An 18,198-nucleotide genomic window follows, 5' to 3' on the forward strand; every position below is an offset into this window, starting at 1 on the left:
ATCAAAGTATTGGCAATTTTGATGTCTAAATCGAAAACCATCTGCAAATCACTGTGATGTGTATGGAGGATGCAACACGTTAAAGTTTTTTTCTCGTTCCTTTGGATATGGGGCACTGGCTGAATGATAGCTTAAATGTTACTATGCATACTGGATTTAGTCAAGTCTTGTCCTCACAGCTCTTATGAGAACTATAAGTACGCGGTTGCAGTACAATCCTAGATTCCTCATTCAATAATGGTTCTTGAAGCTTTGAAAATACACAATTGCTGCGTAGATGGAGCCTTTGTTCAGGCATTTTGCAATTCAGGATTCTCTGCATTTCCATGGAATTCTCCTATGAGTCATATAAACCCATGACTATTTGTGCTACCCCACTCTGTATAAATTCACTATCACTGTTAGTCCTATACGGTATGGGTGCCGCCCAATTGAGGAATATTCAAGGATGAGACTCCCTAGAGTTTCATGACCAGTTCACTGCTTTACCTATGATTGAGTCTATGAGATCATTCTGTTTCAAGTCTCAACAGTTTGTTACAATGAAGTAAGTATTTGTACAAGCTGACTGACTTCAACTGTGACTTACTAATATTGTTTGACAGGTCATTCATTTACAATACAATCAGGAAGGGCCCCAACACACTTCCCTGGATAACATATTAAACTGATTTTACATCCCTCAATGACTCTCCATGCAAAATATTGTGCTGTGTCCTCTCTCCCATGGCTCTGAACACTAACTTTTTGCCACTGGCAGTCTTAACTTATGAACACAATTTCTTTCTGTTTCGAGAGATATATTCTGATGACATTCTGCTTCAGTAGTAATTGACAGCTTCTCAAATTGTCGTTTTGACAGTCAAACTGCATCTTTCTATTCACAGCTTGTAATGAACCATGCCTCCTTGGAATTTTTGCATGTCAATTGAAATGTTTGATTGCAGGATTACATGTAACAAGTGCTGAAGTACAAAATGTGGGTAATGTTTGGTTTTATATTGTAACTATAATTTGCTTAGCATTACTTTACTGAATTAATACAGTTCTACACATACATTTTGTTTTTTACAGTATTCACCTCAAAAATGGCAAAAAGCTGAAATTTCAATTATAGACTTTATAAGTAAGATGACACAGTGACATCTAAGAACTTAAAAATTATCAAAAATACCTCTAATGGATTACGTTTACCTTGTAACGTAATTTTTCTGGGTTCTGGCTAACTCTTTCAATCAAGAAGGCCATTCGCATTATATCTTTGATCAAGCTCTCTACAAGTTTATAGAAGCCGTCTGGGTCATCAGTATTTAGTGAAGGAATAAACATAAGCTCAGGTTCTTTGAGTACCAATGACACTGCAAACAGTGGAGCACCTCCAGAATCAGGGTCCATCTGATCCACAAATAAGGATAGACTGTAACAAACGGAATACTTTTAAGCCAATTGTTATACACCTGATAACATTAATGAATGTATTAAAAATGATTCTGATCATTTTATTTTATTCTAATGCTGACTAAAGTAAAGAGAAATTTGTAGGTACAATGTTAATTTAGCTGATTTCCAAGTTTATTCTATTCTTCTTGATAAAATATAAAAATGAAAAAACAGGGACTATATGTTAATCATACTATGAAGTAACAGACTAGCTTATTGGGAACTGCACACATAAATACTCTAAGAAAGAAAATGACTTACATTAGACACACAGTTTGTTTCACAGACTTATATTAATGAGATCCTCAAGAATCACAGGCAAAGAAAAATACATAATATATACTTGCTAATGGACTGATATCCTAATGTTCCTTGCACTGAAACTGTGTGAGAAGTTCAAAACCTAACATAACTAAAGATGTGGAAAAAAGTTTTGTAATGTTTTCAAACAGTGGAAAATCTAGGCTAGAATAATGGCAATGTTATGAAAAGTTGAGTTGCAGACAGGCAGAACCAAAACCCAGAAGACAACCAATATATCCTCTCCATAATATTGTCATGTTTTCATTCATTTATCATAAAAAGCTTATCAATAACATTTAAATGTATAAATAGTGGAACTAAAGAGCATGTGATCATTCCACGGCTACTATTACTCAAAAAAAAGAAACTTGGAAACATATCCTTGCACGGATAACATTACTGCACTGAAGATGTGATGAAGTCAGGTTTTACACAGCATTCTTGTTGTGAGATTTACATAATAATAAATACATGAAATGATTCATTTATGGAGTACAAGAAGTTGGTCACCAATTAATTCTTTAGGCTCCTCTAAGATTTGTACTTTATTCATCACTGGGGTCAATCCATACAAGTGGTCCAAGAAAAAAAATAATGGTTGCTTGACCATCTCAGAATAATTTTATATTTGCTGGGTGAATTCCCCAATGTTTAGTAGCCACAAAAATATTTTTTAAAAAAATTTATTATTTATTACTTTGAAACGGCGGCCATATTTGTTCCAGGCCACATGCGTTTTTTCGTATTTGTAAGCATCTACATTTTTTACAACTATTCAGTAGTGGATTGTCGTAAGCCTTTCAAATGAAATGCATTTAGTTCAACACACTCTGGGCTACAAATTAACATCATTATCACTTAGCTGAATGTGTTCTTTAATATATTTTTAATAGTTATCAGCCACAAACTAAAAAAACTCAATTTTTGAACAGCATTTTTCCAAAGAAAGATTAATTTCTCAGCTTTAATATTTTTTCTGCTATTAAACTGCATAGTATAGTTACTTTTTATAGAGTATCAATGGTGAGCAGCTTACACTTAAAAAAATACACTAGTTTAAAAAATGGATTTTTTTAATTTTTCCATTTTGTGGCCAGCAATATCTTTGTTGGGGAAACAGATAAAAAACTGAAAATTTCACAGTTAATAGACCTTTATGATATCAAACTTCAGTATAAATTTCAACTTTGAGATTCAATTGGAAGTTATGGGTAAAAATTACAAACACAAGTCAAAAATACATTTTTCAACATCTGTGATATCTATGCTTATGGAATAAAATATATCAGTTATAGTATATAATTTAATCATATCTATGATTACTTACTTTTTTATTGAAAATAAGCCTACTAATTACATTATATTGTTCTCTTGTTATTTGTTTCTAGTACATTGCTCATTGAAGATTTGAGAAATTATTTCACTCAGTTTGGGTGTTAGATTATAAGTTCGCCCAGTCACAGTTGTAAATTCTATGGGAAACAGCTTCATTAGTACATTTTTAAGTGGCATTCAAACTTGATCCTTCTCAATTTTTTAAAAAAAGATGTCCTTTGTCCTAGAGGGTGATAAAATATAACATGTACATCTTGGTTTTGACAGTCAATATTATCAACTTTGCCAATCCACCACTGTTCATTGTAAATACAAACCACTATGTCTTTATTTTGAATAACCAGTTATACAAGTTTTCCACACTGATGAATTTCACTATCAGGCAAAGTTGATGTTATCTTACACTTCAGTAAGTTGTGTGAATGGGGTACAAAACAATGAAAAGATCGAGTGCCCTCAATCTTCTGGCAAGTGTTATACCTTTCCTTCAAGACACTGTAACAGACTTCTTGTATTTCCTCACATTGTAGAAAAACATAGGTAATTCCTTTGATATGTTTTTTACACAATTCAAACATTTCTTGAGGTGTTATGATATGATTGTCTTCAGTCCGCTGCAGACTTGCTTTTCTGACAGCTCGCTTTGTTGTACTCCCAACGCCATCACAAGCATTCTTCCCATGGCATGAAGTGGAAATATGTCATTCTATATCAAATCCAAAATTTTCTTTATGAGAGGAGATGTAAATAATTTTTTTTTTCTTTTTATATGTACTTGCTGCCCCATCCAAAAAGTAAATCAGCTATTTTTATGGAAGGATGGTGCTGTTTAATGTAGTTTGTTAATTTTAGTTGAAAAATGTGCACTGCTGTAGTGTTGTGTTCAAGGTAGTCACTTATGACACAAAAGCTGTGGCTCATTAGTTTACTTTCATCCTTATACTAGAATACAAATGAATAAACTGTGGCCTGTTTGTTTACACAGTGGTGCCCTTGTATTTCATCTTGAACAACAAAGGAATAATTTTCCAAAATGTCAGCAAGAACTAAGCATTCATCAGCTGCTAAGGTTCGCTTTCTGTCTTTCAAAAATTTACTTTGAGCTTTTGCAATAAAATAATACATTTTTAGATTTTCAATGTTAGCCACCAACACTTCAAAAAACTGCCACCATTTCAGTTCTGTCTGGTGTCACTCATTGTTTGTATTTTATATTGTCAATCATCAAATTGTCTTCTTTGGATTCTTCAAACATGCCAAGTAAGGCTTGTTTACCTGGACAATCTTCACATTTTCCCTTGATCATAAAATTGTAACTGTCAATATTGCATACCATAACTTTCAAAAGCTCTTTATAGTCAACTATAATATTGGCCCCATCTACCATCAACTTTACATTCTGATGATACAAACAAACACAAACATTATGCCCCTGCAACAATACACCCATCTTGGTCTCAACTCGCAAAACTTTGATATTCCAATTTTAATGTCAGGATTTTCTTTTTTAAATTCAGTGAATAGTTCATTTAAATTACACAATATTAACCTTTTTTGTCTTTGAATCTTAGAACCATTTTCTTTCACAGAAAAACAGTCTTTTTTGCCAGACATCAAACAGCTGTTATTGTCATCATCATAATACTTAATAACTTCATTGATTGTGTTTTCATCTACTAAATTAGATGCACTTTTCTTTTGTGATGCTGGTAAAATTCCCTGTTCTTTTACTAATTGCCTTGTTAACTTAACAAGACATTATATGACACATTAAATTAATCACTAACTTTTGATTGACTTCAAGAATTTGGCAGTAAATTGATAATTTTATCCTCTTTGTTTGAAGTACTGCATTTACTTTTTAGTTTTTCTATCAAATCATCATATTCGGTTGGTGAAGTTTTAGAACATCCATCTGTTTTAGTACAAATTGTATTTTGAAATGAAACTTCCAAATTCTTTTTGACTGTAGCTGCCACGTTCTCAATTTTTGTATTCCACGCACTTGGTCTTTTATCTTGACTTAGTTTCCTAATTTTACTAGCAGACAATATACCCAGGATTTCACAAGCTGTATCTACTTTTCTAATGGTTGCTGATAAGTCACAAATTTCTGTATCTGAGGTTTCACTATACTTTCTCTTGTGAATTACAAATATCTTAGAATAACATGTTGGACACAATGATTTTCCTGGTATGAGACTGACAAAAGAGCTTTTATTTTCAGAATAATGATCAAATGTTATTTCTCGCAGACCTTCTGTCATAGGTTTCTTATGTTTCTCAAAAGGGTCCATGCAAGACTGACCAAAAAGGTGATGAAATTTTTTTAAGTATTTCATTTCAAGGTACTTGCATGTTGATTTGACCTCTGGGTTGACTCGTAAGCAAAACAACACTTTTTCTTCTTCACTGTAATCTTCAATTAAAGCAATGTCTTTAGGATAGACTCCATACACACTTTTCTGACATGCTTCATTAATAATAACACCAACAGAACACTGAGACACCAGTTTTCAACTGCACACTTCAAGTACTTCTAGCTAATTAAGTGTGAGTAGACAATTGTTGATGTAAGGGAGAAGACAACAATCACACTTGTAAAGGTTGCAGATGCAATTGTTAGCCTGCTGAAACAATTACCACAGCATTTTACGCAGATTAGTATGCCATATGTTTTCTGTCACTACAGTCACACGCCTTTTGGGACTTCCAGCAGTGTCTCAAGCAACTTGCAGTGTTGTATAAAATTGTGGTTATTTACTCACTTAAACTGTGATTTACCATTATACTCTTTCTGTGTGAATGTGAACTTGGACTGTTTCTTGCAATTTGCATTTGTAGAGAACATGTAATGAGCATTAACATTTTAATATTCCTCATTCATTCATTAAATAAATAAAATAAAATCCTTTAACTCAGTTAACCATTCAAAATATATTTGCCCCCTGTGTTTACTAGATACCACCAGATGACAATCAAGTGTCTTTTTCCCTCAAATCCAAAATTGAACTGCCTGTACCTCTCCATACCCTCACACTTGGAATTTTTTCTTTTTAAAACACATTCATTGTTGCCAGATGTCAAGGAAGTCAGTGCTCTTCCATGCTTCAGTGATCCAATCTATGGAGCTTTTCTAGCTGCACTACAACAACAAACATTAATATGGAGTGTCCTTTCCATAGATGCGTTGTCTGCTAAATATATAAGTGCACATCAACCTTAGGCACCCTCAGAATATATACAAAAAATAAGAAAATACATGCTTGGCAGAATTATCAGACAATTCACTCCTTTTACTAAATCTGAGATGATTTACTGTTTTTTTTCTTGGGTCCACATCATCTATCATTTAGTGATATGGAATCATTAGAGAAGCACACTACCTATGTTATGGGTGATGTGGTTCACTACATATTCCCCCAACTATGATGAGTGAAGTCAATGTGAACTCAGTCCTATGTTAAAAAAAAAGTAAACATTCCACGTGGGAAAAATATATCTAAAAACAAAGATGATGCAACTTACCAAACGAAAGTGTTGGTATGTTGAATAGAGACACTAACAAACACAAACACACACACAAAATTCAAGCTTTCGCAACCCACGGTTGCTTAATCAGGAAAGAGGGAAGGAGAGGGAAAGACGAAAGGATGTGGGTTTTAAGGGAGAGGGTAAGGAGTCATTCCAATCCCGGGAGCGGAAAGACTTACCTTAGGGGGGAAAAAGGACAGGTATAAACTCGCACACACACACATATCCATCCGCACGTACACAGACACAAGCAGACATATGTAAAGGCAAAGAGTTTGGGCGGAGATGTCAGTCGAGGCAGAAGTATGGAGGCAAAGATGTTGAATTACAGGTGAGGTATGAGTGGCGGCAACTTGAAATTAGCGGAGGTTGAGGCCTGGTGGGTAACAGAAAGAGAGGATATATTGAAGGGCAAGTTCCCATCTCTGGAGTTCTGATAGGTTGGTGTTAGTGGGAAGCTGCCACTCATTCCATATCAAACGGTCCCTTCCCTTCAGCCTAGGTCTTCGTGGCAAACGAATCTGCTCCAGTCCTGAATCCCTGAACCATTACTCCAACAACCTGAAAACAGCTTTCGCAACCCGCAACTACCCTCCCGACCTGGTACAGAAGCAAATAACCAGAGCTACTTCCTCATCCCCTCAAACCCAGAACCTCCCACAGAAGAACCCCAAAAGTGCCCCACTTGTGACAGAATACTTTCCAGGACTGGATCGGACTCTGAATGGGGCTCTGCAGCAGGGATAAGACTTCCTCAAATCCTGCCCTGAAATGAGATCCATCCTTCATGAAATCCTCCCCACTCCACCAAGAGTGTCTTTCCGCCGTCCACCTAACCTTCGTAACCTCTTGGTTCATCCCTTGTAACCGCCCCCGGTGTAAAACCTGTCGCATGCACCCTCCCACCACCACCTTCTCCAGTCCTGTAACCCGGAAGGTGTACACGATCAAAGGCAGAGCCATGTGTGAAAGCACCCACGTGATTTATCAACTGACCTGCCAACACTGTGAAGCTTTCTATGTGGGAATGACCAGCAACAAACTGTCCATTTGTATGAACGGACACAGGAAGACAGCGTTTGTTGGTAATGAGGATCACTCTGTGGCTAAACATGCCTTGGTGCACGGCCAGCACATCTTGGCACAGTGTTATGCCGTGCGGGTTATCTGGATACTTCCCACTAACACCAACCTATCTGAACTCTGGAGATAGGAACTTGCCCTTTGATATATCCTCTCTTCCCGTTACCCACCAGGCCTCAACCTCCGCTAATTTCAAGTTGCTGCCGCTCATACCTCACCTGTAATTCAACAACAACTTTGCCTCCGTACTTCCGCCTCGACTGACATCTCTGCCCAAACTCTTAGCTTTTACATATGTCTGCTTGTGTCTGTATATGTGTGGATGGATAAGTGTGTGTGCGAATGTATACTTGTTCCTGTTTCCCCCTAAGGTAAGTCTTTCCGCTCCCGAGATTGGAATGACTCCTTACCCTCTCCCTTAAAACCCACATCCTTTCATCTTTCCCTCTCCTTCCCTCTTTCCTGATGACGCAACCGTGGGTTGCGAAAGCTTGAATTTTGTGTGTGTGTTTGTGTTTGTTAGTGTCTCTGTCAACATACCAACACTTTCGATGGTAAGTTACATCATCTTTGTCTTTAGATATATTTTTCCCACGTGGAATGTTTCCCTCTATTATATATATATATATCAACTTCTTGCCATTGGTGGGAAGGCTTGCTTACCTCACATGACACAGATAGCCATACTTAAGTGCAACCACACCTGAGAAGTCTCTGCTGAGAGGCCAGATGTGTGGTGGTTCCTGTAGAGGTTCAGATGGCTCTGAGCACTATGGGACTTGAACATCAGTGGTCATCAGTCCCCTAGACCTTACAACTACTTAAACCTAACTAACCTAAAGACATCACACACATCCATGCCTGAGGCAGGATTTGAACCTGTGGCCGTAGCAGTCGCGCGGTTCCAAACTGAAATGCCTAGAACTGCTCGACCACTGTGGCCGGTTCGTGTAGAGGAGCAGCAGCCTTTTTAGTAGCTGCAGGCAACAGTCTGGATGATTGACTGATCTGACCTTGTGACATAAACCAAAACAGCCTTGCTGTGCTGGTACTGCAGACAACTGAAAAGTAAGGGGAGAATGCAGCTGTAATTTTTCCCAAGGACATGCACTCATACTGTATGGTTAAACGATGATGGCATCCTCTTTGGTACAATATCCTGGAGGTAAAATAGTTCACCCTCTGGATCTCCAGCTGAGGACTACTCAGGAGGGCACTGTTATTATGAGAAATGAAACTGGCATTCTACAGATTAGAGCATGGAATGTCAGATCCCTTAATCGGGCAGGTAGATTAGAAAACTTATGAAGGGAAATGGATAGGTTAAAGTTAGATATAGTGGGAATTAGTGAAGTTTGGTGGCGGGAGGAACAGGACTTCTAGTCAGGTAAGTACAGGGTTATAAATACAAAATCAAATAGGGGTAACACAGGAGTAGGTTTAATAATGAATAAAAAAAATAGGAACACAGATAAGCTACTATTGTGAAGAGCATAGCGAAATAGAATGCATTTCTGTAGCCAAGACAGACACGAAGCCCACATACACCACAGTGGCCACAGTGGTACAATTTCATACGCTAACTATCGCCACAGATGAGAAGGAGATTGGGGGCGGCACAGATGAGAAGGAGATTGAGGAAATGTGTAATGATACAAAAGAAATTATTCAAATAGTTAAGAGAGATGAAAATTTAATAGTCATGGAGTAGTGGAATTTGACTGTAGGAAAAGGAAGAAAAGGAAAAATAGTAACAGAATATGGACTGGGGGGAAAGGAATGAAAGAGATAGCCAACTGGTAGAATTTTGCAAAGAGCATAATTAAATCATAGCTAACACTTGGTTTAAGAATCATGAAAAAAGGTTGTATATGTAGAAGAGACCTGGAGACACCAGGTTTCAGATTGATTTTAGAATGGTAAGACAGAGGTCTCAGAACCAGGTTTTAAGTTTTGAGACATATAAAGGTGCATATGTGGACTCTGACCACAATTTATTGGTTATGAACTGCAGATGAAACTGAATAAATTTCAAAAGGGCAGGAATCTGAGGAGAAGGGGCCTTAATAAAGTGAAAGAACCAGAGCTTGTAGAGAGTTTCAGAGGGAGAATTTGGGAACAATTGACAAGAACAGGGGTAGCAGTGGAAGTAGAATTTTATTGTCTCATAACATACAATTTCAAACCATAGGGAGACAGTAGAAGAAGAATGGGAAGCTTTGAGAGAGAAAATAGAGAAAGTAGCAGAGGATCAAGTAAGTAATAAGATGAGGGCTGGTAGAAATCCTTGGGTATCAGAAGAGATACTGAATTTAATCGATGAAAGAAGAAAATATAAAATGCAATAAATGAAATGGATGAAAGGGGATACAAACATCTAAAAAAATAAGATCAACAGGAAGTGCAAAATGACTAAGCAAAAATAGGTAGAGGACAAATGTAAGGGTGTAGAACATGTATCACTAGGAGTAACATAGGTGCTGCCTACAGGAAAATTAAAGAGACCTTTGAAGAAAAGAGAACCACCTGAGTTAAATATCAACTGCTCAGATGGAAAGAAGGGAAAGCAGAAAGTTGGAAGAAGTATAAAGAGGGTCTATAGAAGGGAGATATAACTGAGGGCAATATTATGGAAGTGGAAGCAAATGCAGATGAAAACGAGAATAGAGATATGATACTGCATAAAGAATTAAAAAAAAAAATCACTGAAGGACTGAAGTCAAAACAAGGCGATGGGAGTAGACAACATTCTGTCAGAACTAAAGATAGTGTTGGGAGAGTAACCCAAGACAAAACTCTTCCATCTGGTGATGGAGATGTAGAGACAGGTAAAATACTGTCAGACTTCAAGAAGAATATAATAATTCCAATTCCAAAGAAAACAGATGCTGACATGTGTGAAAATTACTGAACTATCAGTTTAGTAAGTCATGGTTGCAAAAAAATTGTAGAGGAAGAACAAGAGATGGATACAGTAAGCAGTCAGTCAGTCAGTAAAGTCAGCTAACTGACTGACTGATTTTTATTTAACGTATCTAAAGCATCTATGAATATTAAAAGTTCATGTACATTCAAAAATGCTGTGATAACAGATTTCTTTTCTGACATGATTTTTAGCCAGACATTATCTAAATCTTTTGATCGTGTCAGGTGCCACTCAGTATATTTCTTAAAAACTTCCTCATCTCTTGATATAATAATGTGGATCTACTAACTCTAGGGCTAACTTCTCAACTGCACTAGTTGACCAATATTTCTTTTTGAATTTTGCCTCGATGGTTTTCTGTGACTCAAATTCATCACAGCAGCAAGTTTTCCAAGCAACCAAGAACAAAATCTGCCATTTTAGAGTCATTTTGTCCCTCTGGTAATGATTTTTGGAAAGATTTAACAAAATAAGTAGGGTATGTCCATTCGAAGATTAACCTTTGGGAACTGTTTTGTTAATTTGTCCCTGATTTCAACTAAAAGCCTCTAGTAATTCCACACAAATTCCTAACATATAATTACTCTTTGACTTTTTAACTACTTCTTTAGTTTTTTCTAGATCTTCCCAAATTTTACTAAATTCTTCATCTGTTTTCTCCAAATTTCCTTTCAAATAAGGTGAACTAATTGATAATGCTATTCTCTTCTGTACTTGTTGTCCTACTATCCCATTTGCCCATTCCTCCAATGTTATCGAAGTAGAATCTGAGACAACTATCCCATCCAAATCTCCAGTTTGTTTTAACACATATAGCTTTTGGCTGGTGTCAAAAATTTGTTTGTGAATCCAATCAGCTTCCTGCTTGATAAGATTTCTAGAATTGATTAATGTCAGTGTTCTCATTTGAATTGTTCATCTACTTCACATCTAACTAAATCACATTGCTTGTTGATTTTAGAAAGTAATTCTTGCTTTAGATTTAAAATTGTCTTCTTTGATTCAGTTACTGTTGGGTCAGTTTAGACTTTTCCTGGCATGACTTGGTAATAGTTTTCAAGCTTGTTCATCTATTTTAAAAATTTCTCCTCAAATTCAGTATTTATTTTTCCCATTTCAGCATTTAGCAGTTTTAATCTGACACAAAAGATTCTCCATTTTTGTCATAGTTACTGGCATACAATCCAGATAAAAAAAATCAACACCCAGTAACTACTTTCCTTTATGTGACTTTTCAGGCTTTCCTGACAGATCTCTTGCAAATACACTTCTTGGGTTTGCACTGGATCGTATTGTGTGCATCCCACAATATATCATTGATGCAGTTGCTCAACATCTTCAGGTGATGGCAGTTGTTGCTGACACTGCTGCAAGATGTGACTTTCCTTTATCTTAAAATACACCAACTAAAGTTTTGTGGAAATTTATATACTTCTATTTTTTCCAAACACTCCCCAACATATACATATTCCTGGAACTGTTCATCCATGGCAAGTAAGGATAAAACGTGTCCGACAGGCTGCTCTGGGATGTTGCACCATGTTGGCCACTACTGCATGCTGTCACAGCTGAGGCTCAGCCTAGGATGAGGCCATCATGCACTTTGCTGGGCTGAAGATTAAGATCCACCCACTTTCCCCACTCCTTCCCAATGACAGGCAGACTCTTTTTCTATGGGAAAGCCTGAGGATTAGGCCTCGACAGGCTTCTTCCCTAAGTCCACCTACTGTCCCAGCGAGCCTTTTCAAGATCTCTTCCATCACTACAAGTCATCCATCTAAACTCAATGTCTTAAGATGGCTTACTGTGTCTGCACTGAGCATAATGTTCAATTTCCTTATTGATGCTGCAATCTATATACAAAGACCAGAAGATAACACAGTGAAAACCCTAGTATAGGTTTTTGTGCAGTCCAGACTTAAAAAAACGCTACAGTGAGGAAAATTCAGAACTGAGGAAAATGTTAAAACCACCCGAAACATGAGCAAAAACACACGTAATTGGGATATATGATTAAAAATCGCCACCCTCTCCAATAATTTGTATAAAATCTGTCGAAGCAAAGGAAATTAAATGTACAATACAATGTTCACAACATAATTTATGGTAATGAATTTTATGTTCTTAAAAAGACACATATGTGTAACAGCAAGTAAAAACTCATCAAAAAATTGAAATTGGTATCTTTGTACAAGGTAAATGAGCTGTGTTACAATATGCTATGACTAGAAACTACATGTTCAAAACACATGTCTTTGAGAGTTCATCCTTTGTGCTGACCCAGAAAAAATAAAAAATTGATGAACATGTTGAATTAAACCAAAAACATCACAGCAGCTGACTGGTTAAACCATATGCGGACATCTGCTTAATGACATATTTTGTCACAATTGCTGTTACTGTTTAATGCTTTTCTTATTAGCTGTACTTAATAAGGTGTCCACTGTTAAAGCGTTATTTTAGGCTTGATGAGAGAAAATGAGTTTACTTCCCCAATTGACATTACAAGCTTATTAGAAGTTGGCTCAGTGAGTTTCGGTACACTGTGTAAAATGTAAATTTGAAAGAAAGCTCAGATGCTACAGTTTTGCTTCATGCCCTCTATCACTGCTGGCAATCTTTATGATCTACAGTGTGCAGTGTGTCTGTGTGTGAGGGGGGGGGGGGGGGGGGTCAAAGTATATGAGTTTTGTGTATGTAGGTGTCGCAACTGTAGCGCATGACAGATTTTAACACAAAAATCTTTAAAATGTTCTATCACAAAACCTTGTTTTGTTTCCATCTGATCTCTCTGTCATAGCACATCATCTGCATGAAAAGTATATTTTCATGCACTCCACAAAATGCTTTCACCCCTACCTGCACTCCTGTCACTGAAGGGGCACTTGTCGTCTCAACACATTTGGTGGGTGAGCTCATTTTACTTGTGTTAGTGTGATGTGGTGGCTGCACTGGATATATTGTGACTGAACAAGCTGGCAGCCAATAGGAGTCCACTAGCTGGAAATGGGTGACATTTCCTTGATTATGACCGAGCATTTCCTTCAAGACTCAGGGTTTGAATTTAAAAGATTGATGATTAATATTGTTGCTGAACATAGTACATCACAAATACATGGAAAATGATAAGACTGGCACAAGAAAAGATGGTGTCTGGGTCCGTTCATCACGTATTGACTCGGACCGGAACACTTCATGTTGCCTGGCTTGTTTTTCCATTACCACTGCAACCTGGCAGTAGTTGTATCATAGTTGTACAGTGAAGTTAAATGCTGCAAGTTGTGTTGGCAACACTGACTGTGGATTACATCAGCATTTCATCTCTCACATCTCCACAATGGTTTAAAATATCCCCTTAATTCCACCATCACACATGGTTTGAATCTGTCTTTTCAGCCAATTGCAACTTGTTAAGGTATGTCAATTGTCAATAGGAAGAAATTGTAGGTAGAAATGTAAAAGCAGTGAATTTTTATCATTGATCTTATTGGTTTTTCACATGGGCTATGAATTTATGATGTGGAATGGTGAAAAATGTAAAATTGAAGTCCCACTGTATTAGGTATTGATCGCATTTGCTGCTGTACAGAAATACCAGGTGTACCGATATGAAATGAGCATTTTTTTTTTTTTTTTTTTTTTTTTTTGTGAAAATGAAACACTAATTTTGAATTGGAATGTAAAATCATTTTATTCAAACTACTAACCATTGATTTCTATACATTTTGACCACCTTTCTGGCAATTTGTGGACACCACACCAATAGAAATGTTCGTCTTTTGAAGAAAAACAATCAGACACCCAATTTTCGACTTCTTTGTAGGAATCGAAGTGTTCCTCAGCCAATGCATGTCCCATTAATGAAAACAAATGGTAGTTGGAAGGGGCCAAGTCTGGTGAATACGGCAGGTGGGATAGCAGCTCCCAGCCAAGTGTTTTGACTGTATCCTGAACCAGTTTTGCTTTGTGTGCAGGTGCATTGTCATGTAAAACATTGCTTTGCCATGTCTTCTGGCTCATTCTGGTCTTTTTTCGATCAATGCATAGTTCAAATGGATCATTTGTTGTCTGTAGCGATTAGTATTCACGGTTTCACCAGGTTTTAGAAGCTCATGATACACCACACCTTTCTGATCCCATCAAACACAGAGTATTGTCTTCTTGCCGAAATGATCTGGTTTTGCAGTCGATGTTGATGGTTGTCCCGGATTAACCCAAGATTTTTCCCATTTTGGATTCTTTAAATAAATCCATTTTTCATCACCAGTAACAATTCGATGCAAAATTGATTTTCTTTCATGTCTTTGAAGCAAAATTTGACAAATGGTTTTTCGGTTTTCCATCTGTCTTTCATTCAATTCATGTGACACCCATTTTCACACTTTTGGATCTTTCCCATAGCTTTCAAACGGTCAGAAATTGTTTGTTGTGCAACATTTAGCATTGCTGCCATTTACTTCTGACTCAAAGTATCATCTTCATCCAATATTGCTTCCAATTCAGGGTCTTCGAACTTTTTTGGTGGTCTTCCATGTTCTTCGTTTCTTACATCAAAATCATTATTTCTGAACCATTGAAACCATCTTTTGCATGTTGCTTCTGATAGAGCATGATCACCATATGCCTCAACAAGCATTCGATGAGACTCTGCAGCACTTTTTTCAAATGAAAACAAACAATTAATGCTTTCCAGAAATCATCACTTTCTGGTACAAAATTCAACATTGTTAACGCGATGAAAACATATGATGTTGTTTGTCCCATGACTTGATGTATACTAAATATCTTTGACAGATGTCATACCAACCAAACAAAAAAAATTAAGGCACATTCACAACAAATGTTCCCTATCGACACATTGTATCTTAACGCTCATTACAAATAATTTCATCTCAACATTAGAGAACTGAATAAAAAGGTATAAGAGCTTCTTGTCTGCTGGAAGATTTAGAGAGCTCTGAAAAGATGGACATCCTGTGCTTACCTGAACACCACATCGACACAGGATTAGAGAAGTTAAATATAAAGAGAGCCACTTGTATGAATATCAAGAGCTCAGATGGAAACCCAGTTCTAAGCAAAGAGGGGAAAGCGGAAAGGTGGAAGGAGTATATAGACGGTCTATACAAGAGCGATGTACTTGAGGACAATATTATGAAAATGGAAGAGGATGTAGATGAAGATGAAATGGGAGATACGATACTGCGTGAAGAGTTTGACAGAGCACTGAAAGACCTGAGTCGAAACAAGGCCCCGGGAGTAGACAACATTCCATTATAACTACTGATGGCCTTGGGAGAGCCAGTCCTGACAAAACTCTACCATCTGGTGAGCAAGATGTATGAAACAGGCGAAATACCCTCAGACTTCAAGATGAATATAATAATTCCAATCCCAAAGAAAGCAGGTGTTGACAAATGTGAAAATTACCGAACTATCAGTTTAATAAGTCACAGTTGCAAAATACTAACGCGAATTCTTTACAGACGAATGGAAAAACTGGTAGAAGCCGACCTCGTGGTAGATCAGTTTGGATTCCATAGAAATGTTGGAACACGTGAGGCAATACTGACCTTACAACTTATCTTAGAAGAAAGATTAAGGAAAGGCAAACCTACATTCTAGCATTTGTAGACTTAGAGAAAGCTTTTGACAATGTTGACTGGAATACTCTCTTTCAAATTCTAAAGTTGGCAGGGGTAAAATACAGGGAGCGAAAGGCTATTTACAATTTGTACAGAAACCAGATGGCATTTATAAGAGTCGAGGGCCATGAAAGGGAAGCAGTGGTTGGGAAGGGAGTGACACAGGGTTGTAACCTCTCCCCGATGTTATTCAATCTGTATATTGAGCAAGCAGTAAAGGAAACAAAAGAAAAATTTGGAGTAGGTATTAAAATCCATGGAGAAGAAATAAAAACGTTGAGGTTTGCTGATGACATTGTAATTCTGTCAGAGACAGCAAAGGATTTGGAAGAGCAGTTGAACGGAATGGATGGTGTCTTGAAAGGAGGATATAAGATGAACATCAACAAAAGCAAAACGAGGATAATGGAATGTAGTCAAATTAAGTCAGGTGATGCTGAGGGAATTAGATTAGGAAATGAGACACATAAAGTAGTAAAGGAGTTTTGCTATTTGGGGAGCAAAATAACTGATGATGGTTGAAGTAGAGAGGATATAAAATGTAGACTGGCAATGGCAAGGAAAGCGTTTCTGAAGAAAAGAAATTTGTTAACATCGAGTATAGATTTAAGTGTCAGGAAGTCGTTTCTGAAAGTATTTTTTTTGGAGTGTAGCCATGTATGGAAGTGAAACATGGACAGTAAATAGTTTGGACAAGAAGAGAATAGAAGCTTTCGAAATGTGGTGCTACAGAAGAATGTTGAAGATTAGGTGGGTAAATCACATAACTAATGAGGAGGTATTGAATAGGATTGGGGAGAAGACAAGTTTGTGGTACAACTTGACTAAAAGAAGGGATCGGTTGGTAGGACGTGTCCTGAGGCATCAAGGGATCACAAATTTAGCATTGGGTGGGGGCACCGTGGAGGGTAAAAATCATAGAAGGAGACCAAGAGATGAATACACTAAGCAGATTCAGAAGGATGTGGGTTGCGGTAGGTACTGGGAGATGAAGGAGATTGCACAGGATAGATCAGCATGGAGAGCTGCATCAAACCAGTCTCAGGACTGAAGACCACAACAACAACAACAAATATAAAGAGTCTTATTCCTGTAGAAGTAACATAGGCAAAGGAAGAGTCACTGCATGCAGGATGATTTTAATGTTTATGAAACACTCAAAAAATCGATGGCTAAAAGGAACATAGCAAATGATGGATAAATTAACTTTTTTTATATACATAGTGCCGCCAAGTTAGTTTGGAAAACCACTGACAGGGGCACGACTGACCACAGTTCCTGAAAATGGCAGTGATACAGGAAGAGAAAGCATTTTATGTGCTAGAATTCGCCCACTCCAGTCAGTAGTGAGCATGCAAAGATCTTTCTGTAGCAAGCTGCATTAAGACACTTACAAGTTTACAACAGCCTAGGGATGTAAACACGAAGTTGAAGGAGGATGTTTGTTAGTTCAATGCAGAATGTCAGAACCAACCAGCATGTCAGAACAGACCATAGACAATATGCAGCTGTAATGTTGCAAGACCCACAAAGGCTATTTATCGACGTAGTGCAGAATCTCACAAAGGCTATTTATTGAGATAGTGCAGAAATGAACATACCTCAGCGAATAGTGAGGAAAATCCTTCATAAATGAGTAAGAGTGCTGCCATACAAATTACAGCTCCTACAAGCCATAAACCATAACTACAGCTAAAAAACTGTACTGTCTGCAGTTCTGCGTTGAGATGCAGCATAGAGAGCTGCATCGAACCATTCTTTGGACTGAAGACCAAAACAACATGCAGAACAATTTTGAAAATAACTTCTCAAGCAAATTAGCCTTCAGTGATGAAGCCATTTTCATCTTTTGGGAAAGGCCAGCAGAGACAACACACAGATGTGAGGAACAACGAATCCACATGCAACTGTCAAATTGTCAATTTTTACTTG

General features: G+C 37.3%; 1 protein-coding gene across 1 annotated transcript in view; it reads right to left on the bottom strand.

The window, feature by feature from the left end:
- The window catches only part of LOC126092703 (dynein beta chain, ciliary-like), an 863,310-nt gene that overhangs the window by 565,609 nt on the left and 279,503 nt on the right, over nucleotides 1-18,198 (bottom strand). The window contains 1 exon segment of the mRNA XM_049908426.1: nucleotides 1,195-1,417. Within this exon segment, the coding sequence (XP_049764383.1) occupies nucleotides 1,195-1,417 (223 nt within the window).

This window comes from Schistocerca cancellata, chromosome 7, assembly GCF_023864275.1.
Source record: "Schistocerca cancellata isolate TAMUIC-IGC-003103 chromosome 7, iqSchCanc2.1, whole genome shotgun sequence".
Classification (NCBI taxonomy): domain Eukaryota; kingdom Metazoa; phylum Arthropoda; class Insecta; order Orthoptera; family Acrididae; genus Schistocerca; species Schistocerca cancellata.